This window comes from Phlebotomus papatasi, chromosome 1 (genome assembly GCF_024763615.1).
Source record: "Phlebotomus papatasi isolate M1 chromosome 1, Ppap_2.1, whole genome shotgun sequence".
NCBI classification, from domain to species: domain Eukaryota; kingdom Metazoa; phylum Arthropoda; class Insecta; order Diptera; family Psychodidae; genus Phlebotomus; species Phlebotomus papatasi.
In genome coordinates, this window is record NC_077222.1 from 58,258,883 (window position 1) to 58,278,174 (window position 19,292).

The window sequence follows — 19,292 nt, forward strand, 5'->3', positions numbered from 1 at the left end:
AAGTTTTAGAGATTATACGCTCTGGTTTTTACATAAAGGTTTTAAATACCAAAACTACACGCGGGGGTGTTTGGGACACCTGAATGGAGATGAATTTGACGTTTATTTTCGACAAGATTGCAGGTGGCATGCAATTGTTTATTGTCAAAATGAAGAGTAATGCCCAGTTTCTACTGAAAATCTCCCTGTTGTGCAAAGTTTACCAGTGGAGCACATTTCTCTAACTACAGGGACAATTAAATCATCAATGTCTTGGGAATCAATAATTCCTTCTCAGAGGATATTCGATCTTTGCCCAATCTCGTTAAAAACTATTTTCTGGAAAATTTCTCGAACAATATCCTCTACAATTTTTACAAATTCTCCAGAAAAGGCAAGGCGAGAGCTAATTCAAAGAAATAAGGAAAAAACAGGTACCATGCAGTTGTCGTAAATCGTAAAATCAAACAGAAATCCGCCAATGAGTTCAAGACTAAAAGTGTTAAGATGAACTACTCGCCTGAGGAGTTTGATGATCATGATTGCAATATTTAGAATAAAAAAAGCAAAGAAAAGTAGATGGAAAATAAGAAGAAAATACTTTAAATAATTGATTGACAATAAATGACTCAACTGTACAAATAAAATTGATATTAATTTCTAAGTAAGAAATAAAAGATGAAACAATTTTATTTCTATCAGAAATATTTTTAATCTAGTATTTAAAATTAATTAACATGCTCCAATAATGCAAATTATGCGCGAAAAAATGCGTCCCATACTGCCCCATATCGGGTAGGTTTGGGTTTTGGAAATGTAACAAGATGTCGCCTTAGATTCTTGTTAAATCTTGTTATTATCAACAAGATTTTTGTGCCCTGCTGAGACTTGCAGGAAAGTTTTCCTCGTTTTCTGTTTGAGATGTTTTCGGTCTTTGGCACTCATCGTACAAGGCTTGTCTAGGCTTAGCTAGAGCTTAGATTGTCCCTTTTTGTTTCCGGTAATTTTTCGGACTTCGTAAGTTTGGTTACATTTCCTTCGGACGGGGATTTAATACTTTACATCTTTTTCTTGTCTGGATACTTGTGCTCTTAACTTTGTCTAATGGCTATTCAGCATTGATATCCCAGGGTTTCACGCGGAACTTGCGATGGTTGGATCAACCTTTAGAGTAGAGATTTTTGTCTCCGTATGTCGTATTCTTCTGGACTCCTCCTAAGTCATACTTAGGAGTAACTTACCTCACGAGCGCAAAAGGGAGCTAATTCTTAGATTTGTGGCTACCACGCATTCTTCTTCCGATTGTATAGATTACAGATTGTCCTATTATTATTAATAGATTAAATTAAAATGAATTGAAAATAAATCGATACTAGTATAAAAGAACAACATTTTAATTGCTCATCTGCAGTTTGCTGTTAATCTGTTTCGAACACTTCCACCATCTTCCAATCCAAATGGTGCAGAGTTTGATCCAGAAGAGGATGAACCAACATTGGAGGCATCATGGCCACATTTGCAATTTGTCTATGAATTATTTCTACGATTTCTCGAGTCACCAGATTTTACACCGGCCACAGCCAAACGGTATATAGACCAGCAGTTTGTGCTGCAATTGTTGGACCTCTTCGATTCGGAAGATCCACGCGAGAGGGACTTTCTAAAGACTGTTTTGCATAGAATATACGGAAAACTATTAGGATTACGAGCGTTTATACGGAAACAAATTAATAATGTGTTTTACAGGTAATATAAAAAAAAAGTGCACTGAAAAGATTTTATCATTAATTTATAGTGGTTAGTTTTATTGCTTATTGGGAAATTTATTTTTATCTTGTTCTCACAGATTTATCTACGAAACCGAACACCACAATGGTATTGCTGAATTGCTGGAGATTCTGGGGAGCATTATAAATGGTTTTGCTTTGCCACTTAAGGAGGAGCATAAGCAATTTCTCCTCAAAGTTTTGCTGCCTCTGCATAAGGTTAAAAGCTTGTCGGTGTATCATCCACAATTGGCATATTGTGTTGTTCAGTTTTTGGAGAAAGATCCCAGCCTCACTGAACCTGTAATAAAGTAAGTTTAATTTGTTTCCAAAGACAAAGACCAAAAAATCTCAAGTGCAATGGGAAAAACTCTTACCACTTTTTATTCTGTATCTTTCATCTTTAGGAGTTTACTGAAATTCTGGCCAAAAACTCACAGTCCGAAAGAGGTGATGTTTCTCAATGAACTAGAGGAGATATTGGATGTAATCGAACCAGCAGAATTCCAAAAAGTGATGGAACCACTGTTTCGTCAAATTGCCAAATGTGTCTCGAGTCCACATTTCCAAGTTGCCGAGCGAGCTCTGTACTACTGGAACAATGAATACATAATGTCCCTGATATCAGAGAATTCCCAAGTGATTCTGCCGATCATGTTCCCATCGCTCTATCGCAATTCCAAGACACACTGGAATAAGACAATTCATGGTCTTATCTACAATGCCTTAAAACTCTTCATGGAAATGAACCAGAAATTATTTGATGAATGCAATAAGAACTTCAAACAGGAGAATCAAATGTGAGTTGAAATCATTTGAAATTGAAATCTGATCAATCTGTTCAAAGGTTTGAAATTTTTTTTCAAGGGAAAGCAATTTCAGGGAGTGTTTATTGATAAATTATTTACACACAGGTCAAATCATTTTTTTTTGGTTGAAGCTTTGGATCTTTTCTAAATAATAAGATCATGAAGAGTTACTATTAAATACACTCATTTTATCCTTGTTTAGATTTTTTTCTGGGAAAATGGTGTAAGAAACACGACATTGAAAAAAAGCTTTTATCACTTTTCATTAAAAATAAATTTGGTAGATTCATGGATTGATTGGTGCAGTGGGTAAGAGCGTCATTTAGCCCTTGGACAGAGAGATCCTTGTCCTTGATTGTCACACTGATATGAGTTTGAGTCCCGTCCGGTGCAAAGAACTGAATATCTGTAAGAGTAGGGAAGACTGGGGCAAAAAGTAACAAAACGGATATTTTATTTTTTACAAGCTACCCTAGCGCCCCAGAAATTTCTAATTACTGCAGTTTTAGAGGAAATTTACTGCTCTACAACTTTGTGAAAGTCATTTTCCTCTATTTTGTAAGGAAATACATTTATCGAGCTGTTTTCTAAAAGGTAATTTCGTGACCTTTCTCAAAAATGCTGGGGCAAATAGTATCAGGCATGGGATATTATCAAATTTTGACTTGCTTTATTACGAGCTTTCGTAAATTTAAAAAAAAAAATAGCTAGGTGACATATTTTCATAGGAAATTTATTCCTCTACACACCTTTTTAAAACACAGTTTTCTCTATCTGAACGGGAAAAGTGCTTTTCAAGCTATTTTAGAAAAAAACACACAAGAGACTGCTAATCGTTTGATCAATGAAAACAAAAAGCGGCGAGACATGGAAATGACGTTTGTTCTCGCCGTGAGACATCAGGAATTGCTTCGGTCTTTGTTACTTTTTGCTCCATACCTTTTGTTACTTTTTACCCCAAGTGGTCATTTTTAATAAAAGGATTTCTGGAGAAAAGAATCTTTGTAAAATTCTAAAATAGATAGTGGTTTCGTATTCAAAGAATCCAAATCATTTAGGAAATACTTACCAGTGCATCAATTTTGGAAAATAAATAGGTAAAAATTGATATCTGTTGCAAGGAAAACATTTTAAAAATAGGGCTAAAATTTTCAATATATTTTTTTTTATTTTCTGAATTCCTTGTTCGAATTCCAAGAAACTTACGACTTTGAAGAAGGTCTATGGAGACCATCTATTGAAAAAATTTCAAGCTGCTATGTCTTTTATCTTGGAAGATAGTGAATTTTCAAATTTTCAATTTGTGAGTTTTTACCCCAGTCTCCCCTACTTTCCACATGGGATAAAGTGTAATAAGATGCACCGCCTTTGTCCAAAAGAGGTGGGAGCACGGAAGATTAATATACATTGCGGGCGAGGCTCCTAGGACGACTGATACGATAACAAATTTAGACGCGAGAAAATGAAGTGGTTTAATTCACCCAAAAATCATAGTTTCACTTTAGGAAATTGAGGATATCCCATTTTTAGGGAATTTTTAAATTATTATTTTATTTTCATTTTTAATAAGTATCTCGTCGGCTCTTGTTGAAAATTTTAACGATTTTCAAGCTGGAAATTAATGGAAGCTTAAGGAGTTATGTTGATCATGGAGACTAAAAAACAGCCTATTTTCTATACTTTTTGAACCTTTCAAGCTCTCCTTTTGACTGGGGTATAATTTATCAAGACGGATATTTTATTTTTTCACAAACTATCGGAGAACCTGAATGATTTTTATTTAGAATATTATGGGAAATTTACCGCTCTACAACTTTGCCGAGCGCGTTTTCTAGTTATTTGGCGGTCATACATATCCAAAAATGTAATGCATCGATGGTATGGTTCTTGAGATATTCCTAAAAGAGTGGTTTCTGGAGGGGAAGAATAGATGTTGAGATGAAATTGAAGTGACATTTGGATTCCTTAGAGATCAACTTATGAGGGAGTACTCAAAACATTCCAAGTTTAGTTTGTCCAGAAAATGGGATAGAAGGATTTTTCTCATTTTTTCTTTGCTATAACATTTCAAAATTCTTGCAAAAGTGGATGAATAAAAAAAAAGGTGAGATGTCCAAAAAAAAAAGTTTTTCCACAAATAAATACCCTTTGAGTTCCTCTATAAAACAGTAGGGTAAGTTGCATAAATTGGAACAATTTCTAGAGGCTCGAACTTTGATACAAGATTAAAGACATTATAAATACATTTTTCCCTGATGACATACATAAATTTGCTCCTTGATTCTTCTAGAATATTACCGTTTCATGGAAATTCTTGAAAAACAGTTTGAAAAGTTCTTAAATACAAGAAAAATACGTGAGTGCAAAACAATATAATTTGGACAGGGTGGGTACAAGTTGGACGTGGGAATTTGGACAATGCGTAGGGGAAGGTTGTGCAAGTTTCAAGATTTTTTACTGAATGCCATACAAACTGAATCAATTATACCACTAGGGTAAAGTGTATAATTAAAAAGTAAAAAACATTAAGGCTTAGATATATATTATTTATTAAATCTTTTTCTTGGATATTTTAATTTTCTTGCTTTGCTCCTTTTCTTCTTTTATTTTGAGCCTTTCTTCCTGTTTCTGAAGTCTAATTCCTTTTTTTTCTTGCATAACCTCTTCTTTTAGTTTTCTTTAATCATACGAATTGTCACAAAGAACTTCAAACATGAATTTAAAAACTCCATAGAATAATAATAGATACCTGTCCACCTTTGGGCGAAAGCATTACACCCGTTTCGTCAAGATTAAAGACGCGATCAGGAGGAAGTTCCAGAAGATCTTTGGATTTTAAATATTCATGAGTTTTCTCAAACCACTCAGTGGTAATACCAGCTCTTTGGGTTGTGTATGCTTCTGGTGTACGAAGTCTCAATTCTGGGTATCTGTTCAAAAAGCTCTTGAACCAAGAGTATCCTGGCCTTCCATCGGTGAACTCGTTTACAATCTTGAACTTCTTACAAATAATTTGCAGTGTTGAGAACTTGATCTTTTATTATAGGATGCCACTTGTCACTGCATCCTAAAATCCATTCAACGAGCTTATCTTCTATATCTTTTGGCAGCGTAGGAGGCCTTCCCCCAGAGCATTCTTCCGGACATTTCCCGGTCAGCTTATTAAAAAGTGTTGTTCTTGGCACCCCAAATAATACTGACACCTGACTTAGTGACTTAACTTGACGAAAAGCTTCCAGTGCTTTGCTCACTTGGTCTTGAGTATAGGATTTGTGCTTTTTCAATTTATTTGCCTTTTTACCCATCTGAAATAAAAAGAAAACCCTGGCAATACAATAGTATCTCCGATGTCCAACTTGTCACTTTTGCTCACGCTTCAAATAAGCACTTTTTCTTCATACAGTTAGTAATTACATCAAATAAAACCATTACGTACCGTTAACTATCGAGATTAAACACTTTATTCCACTAAAATTTGCCAGAAATATTGAGAAATGTCAACAGAACCGAAAAACCAAAGTCACTCTTCTTGTGTTTTTATTAGGAAAAAATGGCCGATCGATGTATTTTTTCGACGGTGAAAAGTTACACTGTCAATTGAGGTGAGAATTTTATACGTTAAATCTTATTCATATGAATGGATTTTCACTTTATTTGCAGCACAAGGAACCAAATAATTAAACTAAAACATAGAAAAATATACAAATTAAAATTTAGTACTGTATTTATCAAGAAAAAATTGCCCGTCCAACTTGTACCAGCGAAATTTTCCAACTTTTGCCATTGTCCAACTTATACCAATTTACCCTACATGTATTGGAAATGGTGCTGGATGACCATGGTTTATGCATAGCAAATTAAGTGTACCAGATTTTAAAAGCTAATGAGTTAAGCTTTTCAACAATAGTTCACTCATCTAATTATATTCATCAAGAGCTGAGATGTACAACCTCAAACTTTAGACCTCTTCTACTGACATTAATTGTAATCTCTAAAAACAGAGTCATCCAGAAGGAAAAGTATTTTTTTTTAGATTGTGAGATACCCATTGCATGCATTTTCTTTTTAAAAATTAATTGTGAATGAACAGATAAAGATAGAAAGCTCAAACCAAAACAAGATGAAATAATGTTAAATATACTCACTTTTAGTCATAGTAGTTGGTCTATAAATAATTTTGGTTAAACTAGAGATAAGTTAGTATGTGAAAAAAGTCATCAAAAAATGCTCATTTTATGGTACATTTTTTCAAGAAGTCCTAAAAAAGTATCTTTTATTTTAATCGTACATTCTTGGTATACTCGAAGGTCTTGTAGAGGATAAAATTACGCGTATTTTACTCTCATTAAAGTTAATATCGGATAAATAGAACCGCAGATAAAAAAATGTTGAATTTTGGAAAAAAAAAATAAAATGCTGATAGAAACAAATGTAGACGTGACCCAGATGAACGGATTTCAGATTTGAGATCCTTAAAGGACCCTCTAACGAGTTTTGTACGTTTCAATAAAGACACCCACAAAAAGGTAATTTTGTAATTATAAGCTACAGATTTCCCGTAAAATTAAGGAGTTCTGCGAGGATTTTTTTTTAACATATTTTTCTAAAAAAAAAAGTATTTAAGCCTTTTATTATATATAAATGTATACCAAAAATTTCAAGAAGATTGGTCGCTTCTTTGTTAACCAAAAAAATCGCGAAAAACAATTCGTTTTTAGCCTTCTATTTAGGGGAACCCCTTTAACCCTCTAACATGTAAGACCGCCTGAAGGCGGTCATTCTATACATAGGCGTCCCATGGCGGGGCGAAAGGGGCGATCGCCCCGGGCGCCGTAAAAATTAGGGGCGCCGTAAGGCAACCAAAAACTTAGAAACACTAAAAAATGAAAGTACAGTAGACTCTCGCTAATTCGGCTCTTTTAAGATCGGGCTACTTTTTAATTCGGGCGGCAGTTAAATTCGAAAAATGTTTGTTGACATTTCGTCGGTTGCGGCTACCTCTGTCGTATCTGCATTTCTTTTGTGTCAGCATTTTACGCAAGAGGGGACGTCTGTATTGTAGTTGCTCCAAATGCAGATACAAAACAAATGCAGATACGACAGAGGTAGCTGCAACCGACGATTTTTCAAGCTTGATTATGATTATCTAATGAAGCAAATATCCGTAAATTTGCAGTGGTTTCCCTTAGTTTTGGAGTGACTTTGCATTATTAAGGGGTTTTCATAAAATAAGTTTTCATTACATTTTCCACAATATCTAAAAAAAAAAAAATAAGAAACAGAGAAAGAGAAAATTACCGAAAATTTGGCTGTCTCAGCATGAGGCATAGTTAAAAAATATATCCTGTGAACATATCCTGTCAATAGACGAACATTCAATACATAGGTAAATGATAAGTTGTAAAAATTTCAGTATATATTTTTAATAGAAGGATCAAGACACGCTGGACAAAATACTCGCCCCGGGTGCCAAAAACCTCTTGGTACGCCACTTATTCTATAAAACGCATTTATACTGTGATAATATTACTTATTTGAAGTTGAAATATCTACAGTGTCCTCAGTTATAGTCTTACTAACATACTAACTTATTTTCTGAAACTGAACTCATTTTGACCTTTCGTTTGCTTACCATCTTCAGTTTTTGCGTGACAGAGAAAAAACAACAAAATGTCGTTCGCGACATTTTTCGTTTGAAAAATGCAAAAATGATTGTTTTAAAGTAATCTAACTGTAGTAAGAATCTTATTTTCTGAAAGATATGTTATTCTAGTTTGTATATTTCAATTGATAAGTGTGAAAAAACTAAGAGTATGAGTTTTAGAAGAAAAAAAGAAAGACCGCCTGCAGGCGGTCTTATCGGTTTAGGTGTAAAATTTTCAAAAATTACCGAACTTTTTATTTAATTGTTTTGGTTCTTTTGCAATATATTGATCATGAAAAACAATTGAGATTACACGAATATTGTCCAGAATGAGTAAAATGGTCGATTTCTGCGAATTAAGCGAAATTGATAAAGAAGCAGACTTCAACAGTAGTGATGATCAATTCCCTAATTCGTTCTTTAATGCCCAAGATCGTGAAATAAAACCAGAAGATGAGCAATGTTTTTCAAAGGACTTTCAAATTATACAAGAGATGACGTTTTCTTACCTAGCCTGCGACCTATTAGTTTAAAATCAGTCTCATTGAAACACCTTGAGCTTCATTAACGTCTAATTATAAAAATTATAAACGTTTTTTTCCTAAAAATTATCATTTCTTAGAAAATCATAGAACATTCATCTATAAAAAACGTTTAAAATTCATTTATTTTACTATTTGTTCAGTATTTTTCAATAAAAATATTTCAGTCTTTTTATGCCTTAAACCGATATGACCGCCTGAAGGCGGTCTTTACTTTTTCTCACCTGGCGCCCAAACGGAAAGAGATAATGAAGAATGGATGGTATTTTTGAGTTCAGTGAACCATTAATTATCCTAGACAAAATTATTTAACTACTTTTTTGGATATTTAAGAAAACACTGTTAGAGGATTAAGTCAGATAGTGAGAAAAATGTGAAGTGTTCGAAACTAGGATATGTCCGAAGCTTGAAAGCCTTCCTCTAATATATTTTGATCCTTTGATATTTTTTATTGCATCTACGCAGAATTTTAAACATAACGTACATAGATTCAATCGATTCAATAGTAAAAAAAATTATTTAAACAAAAATATTCCTAAATCAAAATAAAATTTCATTTTTTTTTTGGGGGCAATTGTCCTGTATGAAATTCCAATGGTGTCATAATATATGGCAAATAGAAAAATTATCTATATCAAAACTTGCTAATAAAATTAGTGGTTTGAAAATCGTTGTGGGAGATTTTGACGAATAAGTTATCAAAGAATTGAATTGCTTTTCCCTTGAAAAAAAAAAGTATTTTTGATGTCGTGATAAAATTTGTTAATTTGCGGGTGATTCTCATGATAGAAAAAAAAAGATTATTTGCTAATAGGCATCTAATGTGGTGTATTTTTGTAGATGCGAACAGGAATATAGCAGAGATTTTCCCGCATTGTAAACAGAATAAACAAATTTTGTGTACATAATTCATCGGATTTCAACCAACCACTACACAACATTTCTACGCAAAAAAAAATATTGAAAAGCTCTTTTCTAATATTTATAATCGCAATATGCACACATGTCTTCAAATTGACTTCTAAATATATTTAAAAAAAAACTTTTTTTTTTAATAAATGGACCTACAAAATAATTGCGTATCAGTTTGTGATGATTGCACAAACTAAGATAAATAAATCTTTTTTTCTAATGTTAAATGTGATGAATCAATAAAGAGAAAAAAAAACACAAAATATTGCTTGTGGAGTCATTTGAAGAAATTGAATAAATGAGATGCTTATGGAAATTGCATTTTTTGATTTTCAAAAGTCAAATTACAGAAGCATTTTTCATCTCACGAAAAATCAAAGTTAAGTATTTTTGCCTCAACTATTATCTCTTTTATATCTTTTTTTTCTCATGAATTTTGGAGTGATAAGTGTGTGAATTATCCCAATTTTTTCTTTCAATTCTTTTTTGATATTAATAACCTCCCCTTTTTTTAGTGACTTACTTTCTCTTTTTGTTAACCATTTATTAAACTGTGTGTGTATTGCAATTATAAAATCCTTGCTTTGGTTTATCATCCCCTTCTATCTTTAAATAAAAAAAAAATAATAGTAAATAAATATTGGTATAGGGTTACTTAATAATTTTTTTTATTTCTGTTAGAGAGCGAGAGAAGCTGACGCAGCGTGAAGAGATTTGGCAGCAAGTGGAAACACTGGCCAAGAATAATCCCGAATGGAGTCGTGTTTCAGTCAAAATTGAACATTATGCAATTGATGCGTTGGCGAGAAATGATGCAGATACTTTGATTAAGACCAATAAGTTGACTTATGATGAACTGGAGAAGGAATCTCGAGATGTAAGGGTGAAAATTTGTACTTTTTTTTTTAATTTAAATGTCCTCTAAAGGGTTGGGAATTTCAGGTGCACATCTCGAAGAATAAAGAAAAACCTCTGATTCGACGCAAATCGGATTTACCTCAGGATTCGGGGACAGTGCGAGCCTTGATTGAGCACAAGCGTCCTGATGAATTTCTACCAACACCGCCTGATCCTAGTAAATGCTAAACAAAAAAAGAAGAAGGAGCAGTTGATCATCTTAAGGTGGGAGTTATTTTTCTTTAATTATTTCTCTCAATCTATTCCTTAAAATATTTATGAAGAAAAACTATTTGCTAACGCGTAGAGACAAATTGAAACAAGAAGAAAAAAATGAAAGAAAATCACTAACCCCTCTAAAAATATATTTAATTCACTTTTCTTGATGAGAAAGTAGAAATTGATTAAACTTGAAAAAACGCCTAATGAATGGGTAATACAATAATATAGCAAAGAAATATTTAACATCCTCACTATCTTTAGAGGCAACAACAAAAAACCAGGCAATTTTCTCTATGGACTTTTACACATCTTATGCCCCTTCACAGCAAAGCAAGGGCAATATAGTTCAATTGATAGAAAAAGAAAACATAATGGTGCCATTTTCTCAAAGTATTTCCTTTTTTTTCTATCTATTGAGTTTTTTCTTCTATTTTTCTCTTCATGGATACACACGATGATATACAAGAAAAAAAAGAACAAAAGTTAAAAGCAGAATTAAATTGGAAAAGATGTAATGCCGTTGGTGCCAATTTGTAAAACATCAAGAGAAAACACATGTTTTTTTGTACATAAAAGAAAAAAAGTTAAAAGTTTCGTGAAGGGAATTAATAAATGAAGTGAAAAACTATGAAGGAATGGAGAGAGTAATATAAAATAGTACACTTTACATTCTGCTACAGAAGAGTTAAAACTGAAGTTATAAATGTGATTGAGATAATTATAAATTATTCTGAATTCTAATAATAATTATTAGTAGTATTTTTTTCGTCCAATAGCATTTTTTTAGTGAATTCTTTTTTTCTACAATATTTCAAGATTATATTTTCATATACATTTTAGTGAGAGAATTTTTTTTTACGACATAAGGACCCTAATTCCAATATAATATCTTACACTTGTATAACACTAAAAGAAAGAAATCTATGTCACAAGTTGGTGTACTTGTAGGGAAGAATAGGGCAGTTTCGTGCAGTTCAACCTGGATTGATTGTTTTCTTCTTTCGTTCAATCTCAAGCTAAAGGTACTGTTCAACTTTGCGATTTTTTTCAATACAGTATGATACTCGAAAGATTTCCGAATTAGCTTTAGATGCTATTTTACCTTTAATAGTCCCCTTATCTTTCATAGTTAGAAAAAATCAATTATAATTCTTCATCAAACTTTATCCATATTTTAATATATTTTTTTTAACTCCATGCACAAAAAAAATATTTTATAAAATTGTTGTTAATGTTTGTGAATTTCTACTGGATACTTACAAAATACTCGTAAATCGTATAACTGAAATATTCGTAAATATTTGTACTTTTTTTCACAAACATTTTCCTTGAAATGATCACTTAACGAGTATTTTTTGTTCCTTTAAAAACATTTGTTCGTAAATGTCCGTAAACGCACAAAATATTTTCGTAAAAATTTGTCATTAGCTCGTAAAGTTTGTCAGACAGACAAGATCAAAATTTCAAAATTTTCCACACTTAACGAAACGTCACTTCTGACAAATATATATCTTCATTTCTTTGCCGAATTTGTTAAAATTTCGCCATATAAATTAGAAAAATTAATTATAGGTTGTATTAAATAATATATGACAGACCATAATCGGGAATAAAAGAAGTGCAAACAAAATTACATCTAAAAATATGTATCATTACGATTAAATTACAAGATCCAACATAGAATTTTTCATAGTAATTCTCTAATTCTCTTTTTGTATCATCTCTTATAGAAATATACCTCATCAAAAACAATTTCCCCGTGAAATTCTTCAAATTGTTAGTATCTTGAAAATTCCATGCACCTCCGAGAGGTTCTTGGAATTATTTCAAGAAAACAAGAAATTTGACGTCTTGAAATTTTGAAATAATTGGTTCTAGAATTGCAAATCTTGATATCCTCACGGTTTATGTCTTGGATTTCAAGATTTCAAGACATTTGACAGATTTGACATCTTGATCTTGATTTTTTGATTTCAAAATGCCAAAATCTTGAAATTTCTTGATCTTGATATTGATCTTGGTCTCAGAATTGAGGCCAATGTTTGTTAAAAAATACAAACTTTTACGAACTTTTTAGTGGGTTAAACAATTTACGAGCATTTCATAACTCTCCAGTAGGAATTCACAAACACTTAGGGTAAGTGTGCCAAATTTCGGCATAGTTGCATGCAAGCGCCAAAGTCTCAAGTTTGAAATGTAATATCTTTAATAGAAATTGATTATTTCTTTTCATTCCTTCTACTTTAGAAGTGTTGCTTAGAACCTTGTAGACAGTTTATCGGCTTCATTTACTTTAAAATCATTCTTAATACATTTTAAAATGAATAAAAATATCGACATAGCTTTGGTGCCCTATTTCGGCCACCTTCATTCTCATAGTACCATGCCCTTCGGGAATTCTTCCAATGTCTTTTTCACGTCATCTTGTTTGTCGAAGCTACATTTTTTGTTATTCTTTTGCATTGTATAGTCTCTAGAGTACGTAAAATCTAAAAGTTCATGGAAATTCGAGGAACAAAAAAGGTGGCCGAAATTGCAAGCTGGCCGGAATTTGGCACATTTACCCTACGTACAATTTTACGAAATATATTTTTTTTCTGTGTGGATATCATAGTTTTCTCTGAATGGGTAGAAAATGTATGCAGCAGGAGTTACTAGCCAATTAGAGAATCTGATATCAGATACAACTGAAATATTTGATCCCATAAAATATTTCAGGCTAATTGTATTCACTGATTGGTTAAAGCTTTGAATGCTTTTAAGCTCTAACCAATTATAAAATGAAATGTTTTTTAAAATATTTTATAGAACTATGTAGAATTATTTTATTTAGTGCTTTGCACTTGTTTTTTATCGTTTAAAGCGCTAGCCAATGAAAAAAGGCGATTGAACTAAATATTTTACCCTACAATATATTTTATGGGATTAAATATTGAATTGGATATTATTGTAATAAAACATTAAACCTTATGGAATGTTCTTCATCATTGCTTTTTTGGATTGCCTAGAGATTGTACAGTGGCAAATACTCAAAGGCTAGACAATAAAACTGCTCCCTAAAATCCAAATTTCGAATGATTTATTTGACAATGTGAATGATTTTTGAATTTAAATTTAAAATCACATAGGGTAAGTGTACCAAATTCCGGCTAGCTTCCAATTCCGGCCACATTTTTTCTTCCTCAAATTTCCATGAATTTTTAGTTTTTGCATACTCTAGATATTATACAACGTAAAAAACAACAAAAAATATCGCTTCGACGAGCAACAAAATCTGAAAAAGGCCTTGGAAGAATTCCCGAAGGACAAGGAACTATGAGAATGAAGGTGGTCGGAATAGGCAGCCAACGCTATGTCTACATTTTTATTCATTTTAAAATATATTAAAAATGATTTTAGAGAAAATAAAGACGACAAACTGTCTGCAAGGTTCCAAGCAACATTCCTTATAAAAAATAACAAAAAAATCAATTTATTTTAAAAGTTATACATTTAAAACTTGAGACTTTGATACCTGCATGCTTTGCATGCAAATATGCCAAAATTTGGCACACTTTCTCTATTGAATTGTATAAGAGGAGTTACGTTTTAAAAGATATTCTCAGGACTAGAAAACAGCACGTTGATTCACTTCTGTGACATAGAAGGAAATATCTATGGAATAAGTTACGGAAACGTCGTGATGTATGCGAAATATTTTCGGTGCCAATTTTGCAGATTTTTTTCAATGCGAAATTCAAATTCTTTCAGTCCGTCATCACTTACACGGAACTCCCTGAATTTCAGACGCCTTTATGCCTCTCTCCGAGGTCTTAAATTAAGAAAATTACATAAAATCAAAATTCCCAAAGCTTTTTCACAAATGGTGTGCATTATGTCCGTCCAACTCTTTGGCAGTCAAATTGAATTGCGAACTAAATTGATTTTTGTGATATTTAAAAGTAGAAAAAGAATGCCAAATAGTGAGGCAGGCAGATGGAAAATTTTTGGTTTCATGAAATTTTCTTGACCTGATACGTCTATTTTGAAGCAGTCGAAGCGGTAAAGACCAAAAAAATTTCATGAAATCAAAATTCGCTTCTGAAAAGTTTTTCACATGACTATTCCACTTTTTCGCACTCGAAAATTAAATTGAACTACATTAAATTCGTTATGATGTTTAGACGAAGAAGAAGAGTACGAAGGAGTGAGACAGACATATGTAAAACGTTCGAGAAGAAAAGGGATGTGAATTTTGATTTCATAAAATTTTCCTGTTCTAAAAGTTGTGCTAGAACCATTACAAAATTAATTTCGCTACAAAGAAGATTTGCTTCAGGCTTTTATGCTGTTTTCAACATAAAGATTTGAAAGGTTGTATTTTAAAAGTTTGTCAATTAGACTTTTTTCCATAAATGATCCGAAAAAGTGTTTATCAAATGGTTGAACATCAAACGTTCTGATATCTTTTAAGCTTTTCTATCAAACGAACCCAGTTTGATGAAATTTAAAAAAAAAAAGAAAAGAAACAAAACTACAATACAACCCTTTTCTTTCGGAACAATAATTTGTAGTGAAATTCATGAAATTTAAATTGGAAAAAATGATGAAGGTCCATATTTGACACTGTACAGTAAATTTTAAATTTATAATTAATTATAATAAATCTTCCTAAACGTATATTCGAATAAAATCGCAAAGTTAAATAGCCTTCTAATACTATCTTATTGTATGATTTGACTATTAACTATTAAAAAATAAAAAAAAACTAAAGCACAATTAAATGATAAACAACAGTTTTTCTATAAAAAAAATATTTAATACCAACTATGTGTGAAACTGCCCCATTCTCCTCTGACTACTATATATTAATTATGTATTTACTGATAAAAGAAGAAACTGGGCTGATGGAGTGTGAAATAAGCGATACAAATACGCCTTAAAGTAAAATTATTAACTTTGATAAAGTGTAGGAGGAGAGATAACTAAATTGCACTAAATGAAGAACTTTTGAGATATAAACTCCAAATTTTTTGTTTGTTTGAGGACGCAAGAAAAGTGGAAAATGGGTATCGAATACAAAATGAATTCTGATATGATGAAACAAGAAAATATATTTAGATAGTAGCAAGAATACCTATGATATCTTGTTAAGTATTGTAATAATTGCATAACAAATTTTAATAGAAAATCAAATTGTTGCAATGAGTCGCAAATGATTATATTACTAATTCCCTTGCAAATGAAGTTGTAATAATATCTCATATTTGATTGTAATGTTGTTTAGCGATTTCAATGAAGAAAGAAACAATGATTTCAATTTAGGCTGGACTTAATTTTAGAGGTCTCTCTCAGTGTTAGAACTTTTTTTTGCTTCAGAGAAATTTCTAAATAAATAGCCTTGTGCTCTTACTTATTTGGTCGAAAGGTTATCTTTGAATATGATGTGGTGTTGAAATTGACTGAAAATGCACCATGAAAAGTAATTTTTATCACTAATTTGGTTACATTGCAAACTCTACAGAAGTTAGAAGCTTAAGGTTTTTCGAAATCTACTAAATTCATCGGCCAATCACAAAGTCACAAAGGTTTGGTCTGTCTATTTGTCCATTATGAAATCTAAAGGGCAAACTGTGAGTGATTACGACTTGGAGTTTTCGACTCTTTAAATCAACCCTTTGATGTATAACAGAAGGTTCTCTTTTGGGTAACAAAACCGTCTAAACTTGGTTTCACATTTTCATTTATCTTTTAAACCACCATTCCTTATTTCAACATTTCATAGCATTTTATTTCATATTCGTCATACTTTGCTAGGAAAAAGTCAAATACAGTACGAAAGTTGATATAGGGTAAAGTGGTATAAGTTGGACAGTGGTACAAGTTGGACAATGGTACAATTTGGACAGGGCTTTTTGTCTTAATAAATTTAGTACTTCATTTTTATTTGTATATTTTTAATGCTTTAGTTTTATAATTTGGTTCCTTGTGCTTAAAAACATATTTTGTACTGTATTTATCAAGAAAAAAGCCATGTCCAACTTGTACCGGCGAATTGTCCAACTTGTAACACTAATTCCAAATTATATCACTTTACCCTACTGAGCCTCATTTAATATACTTTTTTTTTAGAAAATACTGATAATATATTAAAATATTTTTAGGACAGAAAATTTTAAAAAGCCTAAACTATTCAAAATTATTGTATTTTACCTCAAATGACTAAATTTGTTTCAGGGAATTTTGAAAGTTAGTCTAGGTTATGTTCAGCATAATCTTAAATCGGCAGACTATTTTTGATGGACGTCTCTAGGTTATGTTCAGCATAACCTCAAAATGTTAATTCTCTTAGGTGAGCTGCTGGAAGGTACAATTGGGGTAATTTGGAATCTGATCCAAATTTCAGTTTTGAAATTTCCGCACTGTTTCTGATGAGCAAAGAGTAAAAGACCACGAAGAAGCACAATCTCTACACTGTCAAGAGCAAGTCAATAAGGTACTGGAAGACTTTCGTCGTAGAAAGTCAATGATACATTCAATATACGTCTTGTTCCAAATTGCAAATTTTCCTTTACATTCATTTGGCACAATTTATTCTGAAAATTGGAATCCGTATATTTTTACCTTATTTTAAATTTTAATATATATATTATATACAGTGGCGGCCAAAATGATAGAATCACTTTGCAAAGCTTATATTTTTTTTTAACTTGTACTTTTCGCAATTTGTTGATATAATTCTGAAGCAGAAATCTTTCAATTATTAGAATCGTAGAATAAGGGTTGTTTTGGCCGCTAGAGGTCTCTATTTTACACAGAATACGTCAGTGAAATTCAGTTCGGTTACAAAAAATTGGAAAACTGACATTTATGATTTCTAAATATGGTTTTATTTAAACTTATTCGATTTATAGACCTCATACTTTAATTTAAATGAAAATGGTCTTATCTTGTTGATCAAACCAAATTTCACTATTGATGTATTCTGTGAAAAATAGAGACCTCTAGTGGCCAAAATAATACTTATTTGACGTAAGGTTATTATTTGAACATTTCAATATCAAAATTATTTGAACGAATTGGAATAAACAAAAATCCTAAAGGTAAAATAGTGGTCTTTGCGGAGCTGATTCTATTATTTTGACCGCCATTGTATATATATTGAACTATTAATTAAAGAATTTGTACTATAAGGGAAACTGGGGTACCACTTAACGCAGGGTAGCACCAAACACTAATTTTTTTTAAACTACTTGCACTATCTCAACAAGATAGTTCAAGGGGTATATATTTGGATGCTTCAGTGGACAAATATCCCTTATAGTGCGTTTAAATTTCTATAGGTCTTGTCCTCTGAACTCTAATATATCTGATTAAAAAATTACAATGTTCTGTGCTACTTCGTGTTCGGTGGTGCCCCAGTTTAATACCCGCAGTACAGCTTTAATAACATAAAGATTTTACCCCTTTTCTTTCAGAGAAATGAGAAAAATATGCAAAAAATCAGACTGTTTTCCTAAAAAAAAATAAAAATTAAATGTGCTGAATCTTGAGTCAACGTTAAATCTCTGGAAATGATTTCAAATTACCCCAAAAAACTCCGAATGGGATTCTTGTCTCAGAGTACTCATTCAGAATATTAATGCGGATTTCAATTTTGATAAAAAAAAAACTAGCTTAAAAAAATTTTGCATCACACCTATTTTTACCTTTTTTTTGCTGCGGATAAGAAAATAAATATCTCCTTGTTTGCCTTTTCGAATCATCAAAGGATAATGAAAAATGTCAGAGTGCTATTCGCTATAGTTTTACGCATTTTACGGAATCAATATTAATTTACTTAACCTAAATCAAAAACATAATTTATATGTGTTGCTTATCAAATTAATTCTTTTTTGCAATTTTTCAAAAAAAAAAGCATTCTTAATTTAAATTATTTTTCAAAATCATACATATTTTTTTTAGAAACTCGTAGGATGAACCTCTCGTAAAAGAATTGTGCATAACCTCTAAATACAGTGGGACCTCGATAGAGTCAACTAATTATTTACAGACCTGTTGACTCCATTGGATTCGGTGACTCTATCGGAGTCCGAAAAAATCAATTAAAATGTGAAATTTTGATATAAATGGGTATTATTTTATGTTTGTACTAGATAATTGATAAATTTAACACGATACTAGAATATTTTATTTAATTAACCCATAAATTCTACACCCTCCAAAAAAGTCGTATGTTTGGGCAAAAATTGGAGATTAAGGAATGATTTTACAGAATGTTTTTAAAATTAGTAAGTATCTTAAGTCAAAATTACTATCCATGCCATAATATTGAGGTCCATCCACGTTGTTAAGATAAGGACATGGTGTCTTAAAGATTTTTTTTTCACTTTTTTTAGAAGAGCTCCGGTAGATATTAATTTGTTGAAAATTCTGATGCAATGAGCATTTTTAATTAGAATTTATTTTAAACTTTTATTGTATGAAAGAAGAGATTGATAGTTTTTCTTTTCGTTATAACTATGGCTCTAAACTTGACAAA

General features: G+C 31.6%; 1 protein-coding gene across 13 annotated transcripts in view; it reads left to right on the forward strand.

The window, feature by feature from the left end:
- The window catches only part of LOC129809251 (serine/threonine-protein phosphatase 2A 56 kDa regulatory subunit delta isoform), a 40,137-nt gene extending 23,973 nt beyond the window's left edge, over positions 1–16,164 (forward strand). For 3 of the 13 annotated variants that reach the window (XM_055859110.1, XM_055859118.1, XM_055859063.1), the window contains 5 exons: positions 1,391–1,725; positions 1,826–2,056; positions 2,153–2,545; positions 10,334–10,535; positions 10,595–16,164. In XM_055859110.1, the coding sequence (XP_055715085.1) occupies positions 1,391–1,725; positions 1,826–2,056; positions 2,153–2,545; positions 10,334–10,535; positions 10,595–10,738 (1,305 nt within the window). In that variant the 3' untranslated portion in view covers positions 10,739–16,164. Of the gene's footprint in view, positions 1–1,390; positions 1,726–1,825; positions 2,057–2,152; positions 2,546–9,580; positions 9,969–10,333; positions 10,536–10,594 lie in introns of those variants that run through there. The other 10 variants (XM_055859124.1, XM_055859090.1, XM_055859134.1 and 7 more) reach the window with 8 other exon arrangements.
- The last annotated feature ends 3,128 nt before the right edge of the window (positions 16,165–19,292 follow it).